Raw genomic sequence first — 18,193 nt, forward strand, 5'->3', positions numbered from 1 at the left:
GAAATTTCATATTTTTTTGTTTTTTTATTTTGGTCTGTGATCCATTTGGAGTTAATTTTTGTATATCATGTTAAGATAAAGATAGAATTTTGTTCTTTTTCCATTTGCATATGTAATTCTAACTCCATTTATTTAAAAGACTATCCTCTAAGCAACTTAGCAAGACTTATCTCAAAATAAAATACAAAAAAAGGGCTAGAGGGGTGATATAGCTCAGTTGGTAAAGTGCTTGCCTCATGTACATAAGGCCCTGAGTTCAATCCCCAGCACCACCAAAACAAAACAAAAAACAACAAAAGACAAAACTAAAAAAGGGCTGGGGATGTGACTCAGTGGTTAAGCACCCTGGGTTCAATCCCCAAAAGACTATCCTTTCTCCATTGGATGCCTTTGTACTTCTGATAAAAAGGGAGAAAAACAAGTTGCCCACATATATTTGCCTGTGTTCCTGGACTCCTCACTCTGTTTCATTATTCTATTGTCTGTCTTGAGGCCAGTATCACATTGTCTTGATTACCGGAAGAAAGTAGTTCTCCATTATTCTTCTCTTTCAAAGTTGCTTTGGTTATTCTTGGTCCTTTGCAATTCCCTATGTCTCAGGATCAGTTTGTCAACTTCTATAGAAATGTCTGTGGGAATTTTGACTGGGAACGCACTGGATGTTTACATCAATCAAGGGAGAGCTGACAAGTTAACACTACTGAGACTGCCAACTTGTAATCACAATCCATCTCTCCACTTGGTGAGGTCGGTCATTTCTCTTAGCCACGCTTTGAAGTTTTCAGTGTATAGGTCTTACATGTAACTTTTCAGATTTATCCCTACTTCATGTTTGTGATGCTATTATAAACTGACTTAAAAAACTGCCATCTCACTTCAGTGGAATCTAGAATAGTCCAACTCAGAGAATAAAACAGAGTGGTGGTTTCCAGGGCTGGTGGAAGAGGGAAACAGGGAGATTAGTGAGCCAAAGGGAACAAAATTCCACTTAGGTGAGTATATTCTGGAGAGCTGATGGACAGCCATGTGACTGCAGTTAACAATAACGTGTTGTAAGCTTGCAATTTACTTAAGAGATCTTAAGTGTTTTCATCCCCCCAAAGGACTGTGTGTAATAGGTATGTGATGAATGAACACATAAATGAAATGACTGAAGTGGGCTATGTAGGAGAATCCTCTGAAATCATGGTTTCATCTCTCACATTTGAATGTTTCAAAAGTTACTGTTCTCCCAGGGTGCAGTCTTCCTTCAAAAGATGGCTGATTCATTAATTGAGAGCATATTTAGGTTCAATATCATTGATGTCAAAAGAGAGAAAGTTTACCATGGCTGAACCCTCTAGACTTAAAATTTTTTCCTAGATTTTAAAAAATCCTCTTGAACAATAAAGCAGCAACATACCTTTTATTTTTTAGATGTCAAAAGCAAGCAGGAAAATGTTTATTTATTTTATTTCTTATTTTTTCACTTCCTTTTTTTCAAATTTATCAATTTATTTATTTTGTGGTGCTGGGGATTGAACCCAGGGCCTTGTGCTTGCAAGGCAAGCACTCTTCCAACTGAGCTATATCCCCAGCCCTCAAATTTATTTTTATTGTAAACAAATGGGATACATCTTGTTTCTCTGTTTGTACATGAAGTAGAGGTATACCATTTGTGTAATACATTTACATAGGGTAATGGTGTTTGATTCATTCTGTTATTTTTTCCTTCCCCCCCATCCCTCTCACCCCTCTTTTTCCTATATACAGTCCCTCTTTCCTCCAATCTTGCCTCCCTCCCACCCCCCATCATGTGTCATCATCCGCTTATCAGTGAGATCATTCGTTCTTTGGTTTTTTGAGATTGGCTTATCTCACTTAGCATGATATTCTCCAATTCCATCCATTTGCCTGCAAATGCCATAATTTTATTATTCTTTATGGCTGAGTAATATTCCATTGTATATATATACCAGTTTCTTTATCCATTCATCAATTGAAGGGCATCTGGGTTGGTTCCACAATCTGGCTATTGTGAATTGAGCAGCTATGAACATTGATGTGGCTGTATCTCTGTAGTATGCAGATTTTAAGTCCTTTGGGTATAGGGCGAGGAGTGGAATAGCTGGGTCAAATGGTGGTTCCATTCCAAGTTTTCTAAGGAATCTCCACACTGCTTTCCAGAGTGGCTGCACTAATTTGCAACCCCAACAGCAATGTATGAGTGTGCCTTTTTCCCCACATCCTTGCCAACACCTATTGTTGCTAGTATTCTTGATAATCGCCATTCTAATTGGGGTGAGATGGAATCTTAGGGTAGTTTTGATTTGCATTTCTCTTATTACTAAAGCTGGTGAACATTTTTTCATGTTTCTTGATTGCTTGTAGATCTTCTTCTGTGAAGTGTCTGTTCATATCCTTAGCCCATTTGTTGATTGGGTTATTTGTATTCTTGGTATAGAGAACTCTACACCAAGGAAAATGTTTAAATCACTGTTTTTATTTTGGACATTTAGCATAGAACCAGCACATCATGAGCACCCAATAAATATTTGTTGAATGAATGCATGAGTGCTTCTTGTAAGACAGGCATTGTGTTAACCACTAAGAAAATCCTTGGGATCTAAGTCATTTTCAGAATTCTTTATTGGCTTTTCTTAGTGTAATTACACAATGATTAGTAGAAAAAGCTGAATAAGAGAAAAAAAATGGTTAAATTAAAAGTGTAATTGCTATGACCCATGATGAAACAAAAACACCGTATGTATACTTGACTTCTGCACCAAACCTGACCAGGCTTACAAATTCTACGTGAAATGTAATTAAAACTGAATGAAGACAAATGAACTTCAAATGGCTTTTGGACATAATTTTTATTTAAGCATGGGCTTTTAGCGTGGCTCACCCTGGAGTACAGCCTTCAGTTATGCTAATAGAGAGGTCGGGGATACAGGGGCCATTATAATGTTGCTGGTGTTGGTTCCACTTCATCCAAAGAAGGTGTGAATATGACCCGCAGGAAAAACAACCCACGAAGAGAACACAATGAAAAACATCCACCTTTTTTACAAATCACTTTGTTACCACAGAACACAAAATGGCAGTTACTGTTAGTAAATCAGCCACAGAACACTTTTTAAAAAGAAATCTGTAGACAAGGAAATGGGAATTCCTTTGTGGAAGATAGGGTCTTCATACACAATTTTTAAGTAGAAAATATTTCAAGGTCAAGCATTTTTCTCATCCACAAAACAATGCTAAATCAACATACGTTTTAAGGAGTATATTAAAGGAGTACAATATCTTTACAACTATTATCTTGAATAGGTATTTCAATTAACTTTTTGCAGAATATAAGTAGATCAAAATTCAGCAGCAAAATATTGCAACGTAACACGTAAATACAGTTTCAATGTGTTATACTGTAGAAGAGAATACATAAAGGACAAACGATAATTTAATCATATAAAACATGATACAAAGCTGAAATACAGTCCACTTAAATAGCTTTGTGACCAAGAATGTTAAATACTGTGCTAAATGCCATTTTAAACATAAAAATCTCTTAAATTTTGTGCTTAAATTTTTTTTTTCTGTTAAACTATTTCTTATTTTCAATACTGCCACTGTAACTGATATTACAACAGATCACAATTTTCACGGACACATCAACATGGAGACATTTACTTATGAGCAAATAAGTCACTTGTCATTAGTTCACAGTGTGGGAAAGTGGTATACACTCGGTCGTGAGAAGGGCTTTCTGTTAACCACCAAGTCCTTCACAGGTATTTCCTGATATCAGATGTGGTGAGAGGTTTAAAGGAATGGAAAGCAACACGTCACATGTTGGAAGGAAAAATAAACTATTTGATTCTTCATGGGTGTCGCCTAAGTGACCTTCGTCTTCTGTTGTAGAAGTGCCTGAGCCCATGTTGCCGTGAAAAATTCATCATGTAATTTTGTTTGCGAGTGCTGTTGAAACGAAAATGGATACAGGCAGGGAGGGAAAGGAGGAAGAGCATGTAAGTTCCATCACTGAATGTCAATCTATTCTGTCCTAAATTACCTGATATTTGAAAGCTTTCAGGATTCATAGGTCACGCTGACATTACCACCCAGGGACAGAGCTACTAAAGACTGATACCCACAGCCACTGCCTTTGGCCCTAAAGAAATCCCTTTTCTTTTCTTGATTTATAGCAAATGCAGACCTTCAGATTTTTAATTTTATTCTTGAGCTCTTCCTGAAAACATCTACTTAATGAACTTCGAAGGAAGTACATGCTGTGCCCATTACCTTATTTACATATATCTTTAACAAAGCAGGAAAAATAGTTTGGTCACTCCAGTAAGATTTTCACTTAAAGCTTAAAAAGCAAAACAAAGAAAAGCAAACTTGTTGGCTGAATTGGCTTGACCTTCCTAGTTTATGCAGTCCCCTGGTGCAAAATGAGGAAGTAAGTTTCTGTTAGAATGTTGCAGTCCACTGCCTTCCTCAAACAGTAAGCAACTGTGCTGGTATTCTATAAATATGACTTTATGAAAGAGATACTATGCTAAGAAGAGGTCATAAATTACAAAGGAGATGAAATTGAATGTATAATTAATTGTACATATGTTTACATATTCTCCCTGCATATGTACATACACACATTGATACATATGTACTACCTATGAAGCTTGTAAAAATACTGAAAATGGATATCAGAAGCCTGCATGAAATTGCACAATACTGTAGTGATGCTGCTAGGGTTTTGGCGTGGCAAATACATTTTTAAAAGGATCATGATCTACAACATCACTGAAAAGAATCATACTCTCACACACTGACCTGAATGACAACACATTTATATGTGGCATCAATATGTGGTTTATGAGTGTGAGCCTATCAATATTTTCCACATTCACTGAGTCTCTTGACTACATGGTCCTAAAGCCTTTCCTCCTTAATACAAGGAGACTTAAAACACATGCAGAGTGGGCTAATGTCATATGAGGTGATCTCACCATAAAGATCGACATTACCTGAATTTGAGTTAGGGGAAGCAAAGGAAAAGGATAATTTTGCACTTAGAAGTGTAATCTTCTGGAATGTCAATCATTAATATACTAGTATGGTATAAAATGATGCTATTTTACCTAGTCTTTTTTACTCAGCATCATACTTAGGGATATAATACTAGCACTCGTAAAAAATAGGAAAGTTTAAAATAAGACAATTTTATAGTTAAATTTGATCATTTGAAAATTTCTAACAAAATGTCTCAAAGGAAAACACATAAAATCAATTTCATGTAAAATTAAAAACAATAACATCTGTGCCAAAACCCTGATTAAAAGACAGACATGAAATTGATACATTTTATAATATAAAGTGCTAATAACGTTCCACCCTGGATTTATTATAAAAATGCTAGAAACAATAAAATGGAAATAAAGAATATACTCTGCAGACATTTTAAAGAAAAAGGTAAAAAAAAAAAAAAAAACCTTCGATTTTGTCTTCAGGTAGCCTTACCACCCATAATATTCCATATGTCACCTGAGTGGATCAGTTTCAGTGTCTTGTTGGAAGATGCAACAAATGTGTCCATTATTTATTTGCCACTACAAGTAAAAATTGCTGCCTGTGTACAGCTGAGTTCCCAAAAAAGAACAAGGAGCTGATGCACTGAATTCATCCACATCAGGAGAAATTATCCTGTTACTTCTTCCTTCACAAAATCTTGGGACTGGCTTTTGCTATATTCCTGCCAGCACCCTAGGTCACCTTGTATTCCTTTCCCCAAGCTCTTACAGTGCTCCCCTAAACTATCTCAGTTCTCTCCCTGTGTGAACAAAACTCCATTGACAAAGAAACCATGAAGTGCTATAAAAAGACAATTGAATAACATGATTCCGTGTCTATTTTCCTACACAAAGGATTTTACACACCAATTTCAGGTAAACTTTCCCCTCAATGCTGGTTTCAGCTTGCTCAAAAACCATTTATAATTCTCTTGTGGATGGAGTGATATATAAGCCACTTTAACCACATGTTTCATGTTCCCTTCATGTTTAACCCTATTCTGATTCCTTCCTTCCTTCCTTCCTTCCTTCCTTCCTTCCTTCCTTCCTTCCTCCTTCCTTCCTTCCTTCCCCTTCCTTCCTTCCTTCCTTCCTTCCTTCCTTCCTTCCTTCCTTCCTTCCTTCCTTCCTTCCTTCCTTCCTTCCTTCCTTCCTTCCTTCCTTCCTTCCTTCCTTCCTTCCTTCCTTCCTTCCTTCCCTGGGGCACATCCCCAGCCCTTATTTATTTATTTTTTATTTTCAGACAGGGTCTCACTAAGTTACTTAGGGCCTTGCTATGTTGCTGAGGTTGGCTTTAAACTTGCAATCCTCCTGCCTCAGTCTCCCAAGCTACTGGAATTATAGGCTCACATCTTCAATTTCTGCTTGTTCAAGTATCACATTTCTTTATTGCTCACCCCTCCCCTCCAGAAGTGATTATTTTTTCTACTTTGAACACTCATAGTGCTCATTTCCTACTTTGAATGGAGTTTATGTTCATATCTTGGTTCCCATGTCTAAACTTCTGCCTGTCCCCCAGATCCCCCCACCCCCACACCACAGCACTGAGCCTCCTGCCTGACCCTTGGGTGGTCAAGGCATGTTTATTGAACTTTTGGTGACTTACTGATTGGATTCCTGTTGTAAATCATTACTCTTTAACTATAAGGAATAATTGCAAAGTTAAAGCAATGAAATTATTTTGTTGAAAACATATTTAAAGATATAAAGTACTCAAAGAAAATTAAATATTTTACATTAAAAATGATAAAGGTAGAACACTTAAGATATTTAATTATTGACATGAAAGTTACCTCAATATATGGAAACAAAGGAACATTTAATTTAAACAAAAGTTGGTGTATATATTTAATGGCTTTAAAGCAACTTCGCTGTAGAATTATTTGCTTGTTATGGAACTGATTTAAATTTTCCATATTTATGTATCAGAAGATAAATATTAGCAAGTTGTAGATCTTTAAAACCCTGCAAATCAGCCCAGGGTGGAAGTTTATAACAAATTCAGGAGATACTTTGATTCACTGAACATCTTTAATTTTGGATAAGTTTAGGTATGAGGATTATATCTTTGGATTTCTGAGATTGTTGAAGTGCATACAATAATGTGCTTGCTTTAGAGGCCTCGTGTTTTAATGGTCATATAAAAATGATTTTTAAAACATACTTTAAACTGACTGGTTACTTGGTAATGTGAAACATAAATCTCTCTTGAGCCAGTTAAGTTGGAACATAATCAGGTGAATTTTTTTCCAGTTCATAAGCCTTTTAAAATAAAGCACCATGAGGAGCTATAGCAAAATGCTGTCTGTCTCTAGGACCATTTAATAAACTGGCATGGTTATTAAGCAGTTATTGTATCTTCTAAAATTTCTAACTTGCAAGACTGAATATTAGGGAACTTTTTAATAAGGTTAAAGATCTCATATTTACTCATTTGTGTTTGTGTGTGAATTTTATTTGTGAGTCTATTTTGTTTTGATACATGTAGATGTATAGCTATAGATAACTTCATCAACAATAACAGGTTCAATGGATTTTTTAAAGATTTTTTTTCTTTATTTCAATTACAGGGGAAAGTAATTTTTACCATAAGTTCAATGAAAGCCAGTAGTACTCATGACAAAAGCACATTATGCCACTTGACATGTCGATTTGCTTTGGTGATGGATGGAACTAGGATCATTTAAAAATTCTCCCATTATGAGTAAGTCATTGAAAGAAGGGAAAACAAACATCAAGGCTTCCTGGAAATGCTGATTCAGGGAGTTTAGGGGCTTAGATGGTATATGGAATTATAAAATGTGTCTCTGATTCTGAATGGGAAATATGGGTGAACTAGTGACTCTCTGTTCTTTTGAACCATACTCTACTCTGGAGCCACAATCTTAGTTCATTTATTATTATGGAAACAATTCAACTGATTATTTTCTTTTTTATGCATGTGAGGTACTGGGCCTTGTGCGTGTTAGGCAAGTGCCACCGAGCTACAACCCCAGCCTCAACTGATTTTTTAAATAAATTCTAAAGGAAATGGGATAGGTAGAGAAATGGAAGAATTTGAGCTCTAGAAATTTAGGCATTTGTTTTCTGATCTGTAATTAATTCACTTTTTATCAAAACATGGTTCAATGAATGATGATTCAGATGAATGCAGAAATAAGAATCCAGTGGACTATTAGACATATCTTTCAGAGGACTATTGGTGAGTGTAAGATGGAAGCTGTCATTCAAACTAATTCCTGATACTCCCTGGTAGACAGCAAATTCGTTTGACCTTCAAGGTAACACATTTTGGGGAAGGCTACATATAACTAAGCATAGGCACAAATGCCCCAGACATACTAACGACTTCCTATTTCCCTTCTCAGCTAAATGGAGATGAGAATAATATCTGATAATGTGTACCTCTGGGAGTTGTAAGGATTAAATGAAAATTTCCAGCCTCATATATAGATGTTCAATGAATGATAACCATTTTACTTTCTTTCTTGAGTTTTAAAGTATGTTAACTAGTGGACAAGTGTAAGTATATAATTAAAGATGGCCAGTCTTACCTGAGGACAGGATCTAGAATTCATGAAGTATTATGATCTAGAATAAATCTACTCCCCTTTGCTAACCTATTTATTAACTTAGAATAGACTTGACAAGTCAAGGCAACTTCACGTGTCTTTAGCCTAACAGGTCTTTTGAAAGACATTAAATTTAATCAGGACTCCTAGATCTTCTGCATACACTTTTTGTCACTTTTCCTCATAACAAACTTACAAACTGTGAACATTACAAGGGAATTTAATACAGTGCCAGGCACAGAGGAGAACCTAAGACAGATCTGCTGACTAATGAGGGAATGCTAATGAGCACCCTGGCCTCTGTTGTTGTGCCCGATGTTGTATATGTTAGAGACTTCTCTCAATGTGTCTTTCTCTTGAGTTTGCACAGATACAGATTTCAAATGTTCCAGTGTATCCCAATATCATTTATAACTGTTTTCATAGATTTTATTTTCAGTTGCAAAGATCTTCTACAAAACTTCTCAGTTAACTTTGGAAACATTGATGAAACTAAGAGTAAACAGTTCCCCAGATTTAGTGAGGAGGACTTACCTTACTCTAGTGGAAAACCAATGACAGCAAATAATGAAATATAACACAAGTTAAAAAATGGCTTTCAATGCATGCAGCACTGTGATTAGTCATAAAAGTCTGACCAGGTTTAGACGCAATATAGGATTTTTCATCTCTTTTGAAAATAAAAATTAAACAAGTTATTTCTTATTCTCCTATACCCAATATATACATATACTTAACTTTTTAATGTAATGCAACATGCAATATTTGCTCATAACCATATGTCAAGGTACATGTAGCCATAGTACTACATTTGGCATAAATGTTGCATATAAAGTATAAATATTAAATTATTAGTTTAATAACCACTATTAATTTTATATGATTTTCAATTATTGATATTTTAGGAAGTACTAATTCCTGAATATATTAAGGAATGGACTTTAAAAATGCAGAAGTACTCTATATCAGATAACACAATCAAATTTAATAAAGGATAAATATGCTTTGCAACAAATGTAATATGCTCATCTCCATAAATCATTTGTGCCAAAAAACGTGACAGTATCTTGATGATGAATAGCATGAGGGGATGGTCACGATGAAACTCATATTAAAATCTGATAAATGTGTTTAAGGCCACAGTTAGCAACATGTTGGCTTTCAATTCTCAGTAAATGCGGTAATAATTCATTTTATTAAATCATTTTCACAAATGCTAATTTTTTACTGAGTGATTCGCTTTCAAGGTACACATGCAAAAATCGGCCCACTTCATTATACACATGACAGGGTGTGACTTAGACATGTACACAGGAAATGTGATGTGTGAATGAAATGCATAGTTGGGTGAGGGAGATTCTTAGGAGAGAAGGATGAATGCCCAACAAAAAAGGTTAAGACAAGGAATTCTCTTCTATCCTAAGAAGAACCCCCACCAGCATGGATCTTGTGAGGGATCTGCCCAAATGTATTAACAAACATTTACTGAAAAACAAGTGTTCTACACTAGCAAATGAATTCAGAGAAATTAGGTTTCTGACACTGGATTGTCAATGATCATGTTATGCTACATCATTTCGACTTTAGGGAATGAGGACTTTTTGTAAGCTAGTGAGGCTGGAAAAAATCATCTGTCAATTCAGTTTATCTGCTACATGCAGATTAGCAGGGGCTAATCATCAAGAAGCACTTTTCATATGTAGGTTTTATTTGAAAACATCATGAGAGTGGGAAGATTACACTCTCAAACAAGCATAAGGGACTTCGTTAAATGCTGAAAGGGAGGTTTTTATCTTTATGGTACAGGGCTGGTCGTTTTGTGTATCCATATTTATGGAACTCAAATCTTTCCACACGTAGGTTTTTAGAATTAAACTGCTGAATTAAAAATAGTCATGTATCTTGTTCATTTAGGGTGTACTCCAAAATCTTGAAATAGTTTCAAAAGTACTGAATTTGTTCTCATCAAACTTGTATGTCCTTTTGATTAATATGGGCAGTATGGACATTAAACTCAAGGTAAGATACCATGCGTGACCACAGTTTCTCTTTCTAGGGGTTTTTAGCATGTGTCCTTGGTGCACATGCACAAAAGCGAGCAAAACTATGATAATTAAGCTAGAGTAAGGCCAATCTTCACTTAGAAAATACATTCTTGAAAATTCATAATTGAAATGTATGCCCCCAATCATTAGTTGCAAAAACATATTAGTAGCCTTGTTTGCAGCATTCAGTTAGGTATGGCTTGTGTCTCTGAAGATGTGTGCCTCAGGTTTCTCCCCAACCTCTGTATCTGAGGAGTAAACATTACTAGTTCATATAACTAAATGTTCTGCTATAGAAGTGTAACTGAGTTATAATATTCTCAATTAATATGACTTTATGGGAGTATTCTACTTTTCTACTTTAAAATATGCATATTTTGTAGGAAAGTTATAATTAGCATATTCGTGAATCATGACCGAAGCCTTGGCTAACTTCTTTGTGCCTCATCTGATTGAAAGATACTCTGGAACATTATTATTTGTTATTTTCCTGATCTCCTCTGAAACTATCGATTTCATGTTCATTGAATAAATGCATCATGCTGAACAGCTACCAAGTGCATATTAATGAAAGCCTTTAAAAGTTTTTGTGACTATAGTAGCACAGAAATGTCAAATCCTAAGAGCAGAGCAAAACATCAAAAACAGGTCTGAAAATAAACTTTAAGATTATATTTTTAAAAACAATTCAGTTTTGAACTCAGTTTTGTGGAGAAAAGAAGAAAAAAGGTTACTTCTATAATTTTAACAAACGTTTGAAATGTCATTGGAGAGGCAGCATTTGTTTTTAAAATTTTAGGTATAATGTATGTATACAAAAGTGTTTGGTAATATCTGTGAAGTTATAATTGCTAGGTGACTCACTGAAAGAAGACTTGGAATAAAACAACCATGTAATAGCAAGCATGTGTGGTGATGCCCTTTTCTCATTTGGAACATGTTAGGGCCCTGAGAGATTAAGATAATGGCAGGTGCAGGCACGTGATCAATTCTTCAAAGTAATAAAATGAAGTCATACAATACATATTGCAGCCTCAGAATAACACCAGAAACTCTATAAGAGTTTCTGAATTTCATTTTTGTAATAGCACTGTGATGCTGGTAGTTGCTTATACAAATTAATAGCAACACCAGGTATTCTGGAAGGTTCTCTTGGGGCTGTGTGGTGAGGCTTCCTACTGGGGTTCTGAGAGCCTCTGAGGCAGCAGGTCAACAGGGAGCAGAGAACAGAGCTCTGGTTCTAGGAGGTGAAGAGGTTATGTTACTTCATGACAGGAAAGTCTCTCTGCACTTCTGACCCCACCTGCTCTTCAATTTTAGTCCAAGAGAGGTGATGATATGCCTCTGAAATCCAAAATAGGTAACTCTAATAGCTTGTCTGGCTGGGAGAAGAAATATCTACTCAAATGTATGATATGCTGAGGATTTTTATGTCTATCAGGGGTAGAATTAGCATCTTGCTTTCTATTGAGGACTGACAAGTTTTGAAGTTTCCATAGGAGTTGGTAATGCTTTGTCAGGCACAGGAAGCCCCATTAATGCAAACTGTCTTGGCAAGAAATCTGAGAGATAAGAGTGATTATTGACTCTAATTTGAGTCTGAATCAATTTATTAGAACCACCTGAGGTGTTTTTAAAACTGATTGATGCTAGGTTCCCACTGTAGATCAATTTAAACCATCCATGGGGATGGGCCTGGACATTAAGACATTCCTTGATGCTTTCAGAAACTTCCCAAATGATTCTGATACTCAGTCAGACTGAGAATCACTGCTGTGAAAGGAAAGAAGTCAGGGTAAAATGACTTTAGGGTTGAATTTTGATCTAAGAGGACATCTCTCTAGGGGCTCACCATACATATATTCATGTTAAGCCCAAGTTATTCTACTCTCCTGGAATAATGTAGTCAGTGGAAATCAAGAGCTAAGTAAAACATCAGCCTCATGTTCAGATTCAAAAGAGTTTGGACTGTTCCTTTAAACATCAACTTTGTCTTGTGGAGGCAGAGCCCAGCAAGTTGTCCAAAAGCAGCAGAGCGCACAGTGGGGGCTTGTGTAGGGACCGGGTTGCTCTTGGAGTTGGGGTTGATATGGATGCCATGCAAGCAGGTGCCTCAGTGAAAACTAGGACAGGGCTAGCTCAAGACTGAAGAGTTCAGCTCATGGCTATGATCGAAAGAAAACAAATCTGGTAGTTTTCCTACCAACCAATCATTTAAATTTGCTTTCAGAATGACTGAAATCAGCCACAAGACTGATTTCACTTTGGATTTGGTAAACAGAATGAACATTTGAACCTATCTACCGAGAAGATTCGCCTCTCCTTGCCAACCACTTGGTGCCATCAGTTCGAACCCGTCGAGACATAAGCATTCCAGTTCTACAGGAACTAGATTGTTAGAGAAAAAGCAAGTCATCTCTCTGCGAGGGAACAGTCAGCGCGGCCAGGGGAAAGTGGTGACATCCCTATTCCATAAGAGAAACCAGCGGGGATACCCTTAGCCCGTTTGGTGCTGGTACTGGTTGGGGGGAATCTGAAATCACAGATTGGGTATTCTAGATGCAAACACCATAAAATGGAGAATGCCTTGGCATCTGTGGCTAAGACAGGAGGCTGTAACTGGGCACAATAGCCACTGACGTTCTGTATATGGACCAGTACAGGTCCTTATCTTTTATCATTCTATTTTATAAGGCAACCCAGATCTGGCATAAGACATTGTTTCCCATTTACCTGGAGACTTGTTTTATCCAATTTAACCAATGATGTCAATCCTTAAATAAATGTTTTACTTACTGAATTTTTTTCTAAGATACATTGATTTATAGTCACTGTTGACTTGAGCTATAACTTGCAATTGCTGTAGAGTGTAAGCCAAAGTGGTCCTGTGGGACCTTCTCATCAGGAACAGTTCTTACTGAATCAAGGGAGCATGCCAGATCAAAGGAATTTCAAACCTTTCTGAAATGGACACAGGATGCCATGTATCAGATACTCACAGGACGACCTCCACATGGTCCAAAGCCCACTGATCATGACCTGTTCCATTATGGCGTGGTTGCCACCAGCGCAGTAAGACTCCTTTCATCCGTGCCTCCCTGGGTGACAGACAGAAGGACAAGGAGGTTAAAACCTGCTAACAGAACTTTCTGGTGTGTGACTTGCAGACTTCCGATACTGTAATAAGGTAAATCAACACAACTTTGGGCATGGAATTTGCTTAGGTCCTAGTACTCTTTTTTTTTGGGGGGGGGGGTGGTGGTGGTGCTGGGGATTGAACCCAGGGTCTTGTGCATGCAAGGCAAGCAACTCTACCAAGTGAGCTATATCCCCAACCTGGTCTTTGTACTCTTCTAAGCAGCATTTTATTGACCACTCAAGGAGGTGTGCTTCTCTCTCTCTCTCCCTCCTTTCCCTTGCTCCAGGAATAGAATGCATTCAATCAACAAGCATGAAACACTTTCTGTGATACGCACTGTGCTGGAAGCTGGGTGAACAATGCTAAGCAAAACTGACATGACTGTCTGAGTTCAGTAGATTTTCAAAATAGTATATTGAGTGGAAAATAAAAATGCTGTTTCCTAAAGGCCGAGAAATACTGTTTAAAGAAAGGGAAATATGCAAAAAGTGCCCCTCTGACCCTTCTTTCTTGTCTCTTATCCTAACTGAAAATAGTAACACAACCTTTGGAGATCTGCTTTAGTCTTGATTCTGTCCTGCCTAGTTTTATGGCATTGGTCCAGTAACTTCCCCCAACTTCCCCCTCACACTCTGATTCTCAGGGATCAGGAGAGAGACGTGCATTTCTAAGCAGGCTGCTTACAGAGGGACGTTGTAAGACACCCTCTGAGCTTGTGTGAAGTCCTTCGGCTGGTGCTGAGCGATGACATGCCAGGTGATGCCATTGTTGACGCTGTACTGCAGTAGCACTGCCTTGTCCACAGCATGGGGGCCACTCAGGTCACTGTTGCAGCTGTCTGTCTGGGATGTGCTCCCAATTTGCAGAACAAACATAATTTTGCTGAAAAGTACAGAGGAAATCATATTAAAACAAAAGTCATGATATAGCAAAGGAGAGATACTTTCTTAATCTTTGTTACTCTTAAATTCACAAAGTCAGTTCTCTGTATCTGTGGATTTGGCTCCAATTTCTGTCTGAAATTATCTGTGGGTAATCCTGGAACAAATATTCCATGATGCCAAGAGCCAACTCTCAAGTAAAAATAGATTTGAATAAATCATATTAGTAACACAATTTATTTATATTATCTTTTACATTAGATGTGTGAAATAACTCAGAAGACTGTTTTTCTACAAAAAAAATTTAACTTTCAAAGATGGATCTTTGAACTTTGGATTGTGCAGAGGGGAATGAGGGGAGGAGAGGGAGTGGGGGTTTAGAAAGATTGTGGAATGAGACAGGCATCATTACCCTAGGTACATGTATGACTGCACAAATGGTGTGACTCCACATTGTGTACAACCAGAGAAATGTAAGTTGTGCTCCATTTGTGTACAATGAATCAAAATGCAATCTGACAAATATAACTGAATAGAACACATTAAAAAAAAGATGGATCTTCTTTTTATGATGCTGGAAATCTTTTTAGAGTATTTCACCTGAAACACCTTCTATTCTCCAAATTGTAACATAGACCAAATGGGCAGCTGAGGACACAGAGAGGGCAAGGAATAAACTCACAATATTTATGCTATGGGCTTTTTTACAAATAGCTCTGAGCAGAAGAGCATCTGGACAAAGACAAATCATCATGTCTATTTTAGAGAAGGTTATCTGGATGTCAGAGACGAGGAAAAACTAAGAACACGCAGACATCTGCTCTCTGTCCCACTCATCTGTTTGCTTTTCACAGGCATTCTTGCACTTAGAAGTCACAGCTTTTAAATGGAGGAAATGTATCCTCAGAAGATTCCTAGTGGTTTACAGAATGGCCCTATTTAGAGTATGTGGTCAAATAAAGAAACTTCTTAAAACTTACATTTGCATAAATTAATTTAAAATCAAGTTACTTGTACAACATGGTGTGTAATTGTTAACCAAGTACTTAGGTGCAGCTATAAAAAGGGTCAAGGAAGACATTAGGTTGTCTCTAGACTAACTAGATCATTGTGGTAGGAAAAAGTGGGAATGGGTAGAAACAACTTTTAGAATCCCCATAGTTAGGGCTGGGGAGATAGCTCAGTTGGTAGAGTGAAGCACAAGGCCCTGGGTTCAATCCCCAGCACTGGGAAAAAAAAAATCTCCATAGTTATCAGTCAGGGATCCATTTTGTTTTCATTGTTCATCATGTTAAGGACTACCAAACCTGCTTTTCTGGCCCTGAAAATATATTACTGATATTTTACAAAATGAACATCTACCTCATTAGCCAAATGTTTAAATCTAAAATATTCTCATAGCTCCTGAAAACTTGTCAGCATTCAATGAATACTCCAGTCCAGTACTCTGTAACATTTCCAAAGTCTTGGAATCTTTACTTGAATTACACAGATGAAAAACTGTGTTTGCTCTGGCTAAGGCAGAAGGGCTGGGAAGGGCAGGTGGAGAAAGAAATTCAACCTCCTGGGGTCTCCTTTTCTTTGTTACTTTCCTAGTCCATTTGTAGGATTTATGTCTGCTCAATTCTACATTAATCTCTAATTCCTGTAGAGCATGTGAAGTATTAATAATCTTATTCATCTATCCACCATTACTATTTACTGAATTTAAGCTAAACATACATATAAGTTTGCAGTCCTAAAAATATCCATATACGTATTTATTCACATACATATTTTACATACTTGCCTGTGGTCAACATTAAGTTATCTATAAGGATTATCCCAAGCCAATTTTTTATGTTTGGCTGTTTCTCCCAGTATGTGTCTATTTCTCCCAGTATGTGTCAATGTTACCACCACTCAGCCAGTGTGTGTGAAGAAATATATGGCAATTGTACAATAAATTTAGACAAAAATTATTCTGAGTTGTTAAAACTTACAATGCTCCCTTGTACCAAATTCAGATAGTATTTAGGTTTCCACTACTTAGTGATATCTGTTCCGTGAAGTTCATGATCAAAGCTAACAGACAGTGTTTGGACTACAACATAGGGGCTTGGTTACCTTGCTCGAGTGAGATCCAGAGGTTTGGTAGCAGCTTGCCTTATCTGACAGCCATTAAAATACAGCGAGTCTCCATGGGCATAGGGTGCCAGTTGCCCACAGCCGCTTCCTATCACGCCTCCTTGAATGGTCTCCCAGTTTGCCTCAGTGACTCTTGCTGATTCAAAATTATCTTTAATGTAACTAGGAAGATCATGACTGAAAACAGAGCAATCATCACCTACAGGTAAAGGAATAGTCACAGAAATCAGAATTGGCTGGAACAAGCAGACTCATCAGAGACTAAGTATTCAGTTTTAGGTTTGAGCCATTGTTGTTACTGAAAAAATGGCAAGGACCTGGAGCTGTGACTCAGTGGTAGAGCATTTGCCTGGCATGTGCAACACCCTGGGTTCAATCCACAGCACTACTGTTAAAAAAAAAAAAAATGACAAAATACCAAGTAGATATAGACTCCTAGAAATAAATCTTTTTTGTTGAAAAAAATTCATTATTTTTGAGACAATGTTCATTAAAATATGTAGGTGCCAACATAGTTAATGCTTGTATAAATCTGTTATTTAAAAACCACAGCAGCTGGCCAGGCCTTGCCTGTTTACAAATGATGGGTCTCAGTAGGGAGCTCTGACCCTGGCATGAGAGGCCAACCTAATTTCTTTTTTCGCAGCATGATTCTGTAGAAATAAGGCATATTCTTGATTTCCTTCCAGTTCTACACTTGAATCCTTAGTGCAGAGTCTGTATCTTAATTCACTGTACCTAGTGCAATACTTAGCCCTTTTAAGATATTCAATAATAATTCTGGGATAAATAAACAAATAATGAATAAACTGAAAGTATCTCTCACAGAACACTGAGCAGAAATACTTTCATTTAAATAAGGCCCTATGTTAGCAATGTGTATGGGTTTATATTTCCCCTTGATTTGAACAGTACATCTTTTCTAAATGTCCACCAAAGTTCAAAATCAAAAGGCCATAGTACTGTTGGATTATGGGGAGGGCAAATTCCAGACATCTGGGACTTCTTGTGAGACATTTGATTCATTAGTTTGCCTAAAGTTAAAATTCTTTAGCTAATGCACAGATGGACCCAGCTGGTCTCAGCAGCAATGATAACAGGAGAGAAAGGAGATGGTTAAGTAATTTCTAACATCAGAGATGTGCAGCAGTCTACATTAATCATATCCATTTCATCTGGAGGCAAGGAAATAGCATCAACTAAGAAATCAAAATAGATACTACTCCAGAATTTAAATATATGAATTCTAACCTTGTATGCCTAGGGATAGTTGTATAATTCTGATCCTCTTTGGATCAGATATGAGAACTTAGCAAAGTTGACTGGAAAATACCACCCCAATACTGTCTTCTTTCCAACTGTTACTATCTGTGTGATG

General features: G+C 37.0%; 1 protein-coding gene across 3 annotated transcripts in view; it reads right to left on the reverse strand.

Moving 5' to 3' along the window:
* Positions 1–2,836: 2,836 nt before the first annotated feature.
* Positions 2,837–18,193, reverse strand: part of RELN (reelin) — a 472,616-nt gene continuing 457,259 nt past the window's right edge. The window contains exons 61-66 of one of the 3 annotated variants that reach the window (XM_079149957.1): positions 16,795–17,014; positions 14,492–14,689; positions 13,668–13,766; positions 12,973–13,056; positions 9,158–9,293; positions 2,837–3,957 (exon numbers count right to left, since the gene is read on the reverse strand). In XM_079149957.1, coding sequence (XP_079006083.1) covers positions 9,164–9,293; positions 12,973–13,056; positions 13,668–13,766; positions 14,492–14,689; positions 16,795–17,014 — 731 coding nt within the window. In that variant the 3' untranslated portion in view covers positions 2,837–3,957; positions 9,158–9,163. The remainder of the gene's footprint in view (positions 3,958–9,157; positions 9,294–12,972; positions 13,057–13,667; positions 13,767–14,491; positions 14,690–16,794; positions 17,015–18,193) is intronic. The other 2 variants (XM_079149958.1, XM_079149959.1) reach the window with 2 other exon arrangements.

Source organism: Sciurus vulgaris, assembly GCF_902686455.1.
Source record: "Sciurus vulgaris genome assembly, chromosome: 8".
Taxonomy (NCBI): Eukaryota; Metazoa; Chordata; class Mammalia; order Rodentia; family Sciuridae; genus Sciurus; species Sciurus vulgaris.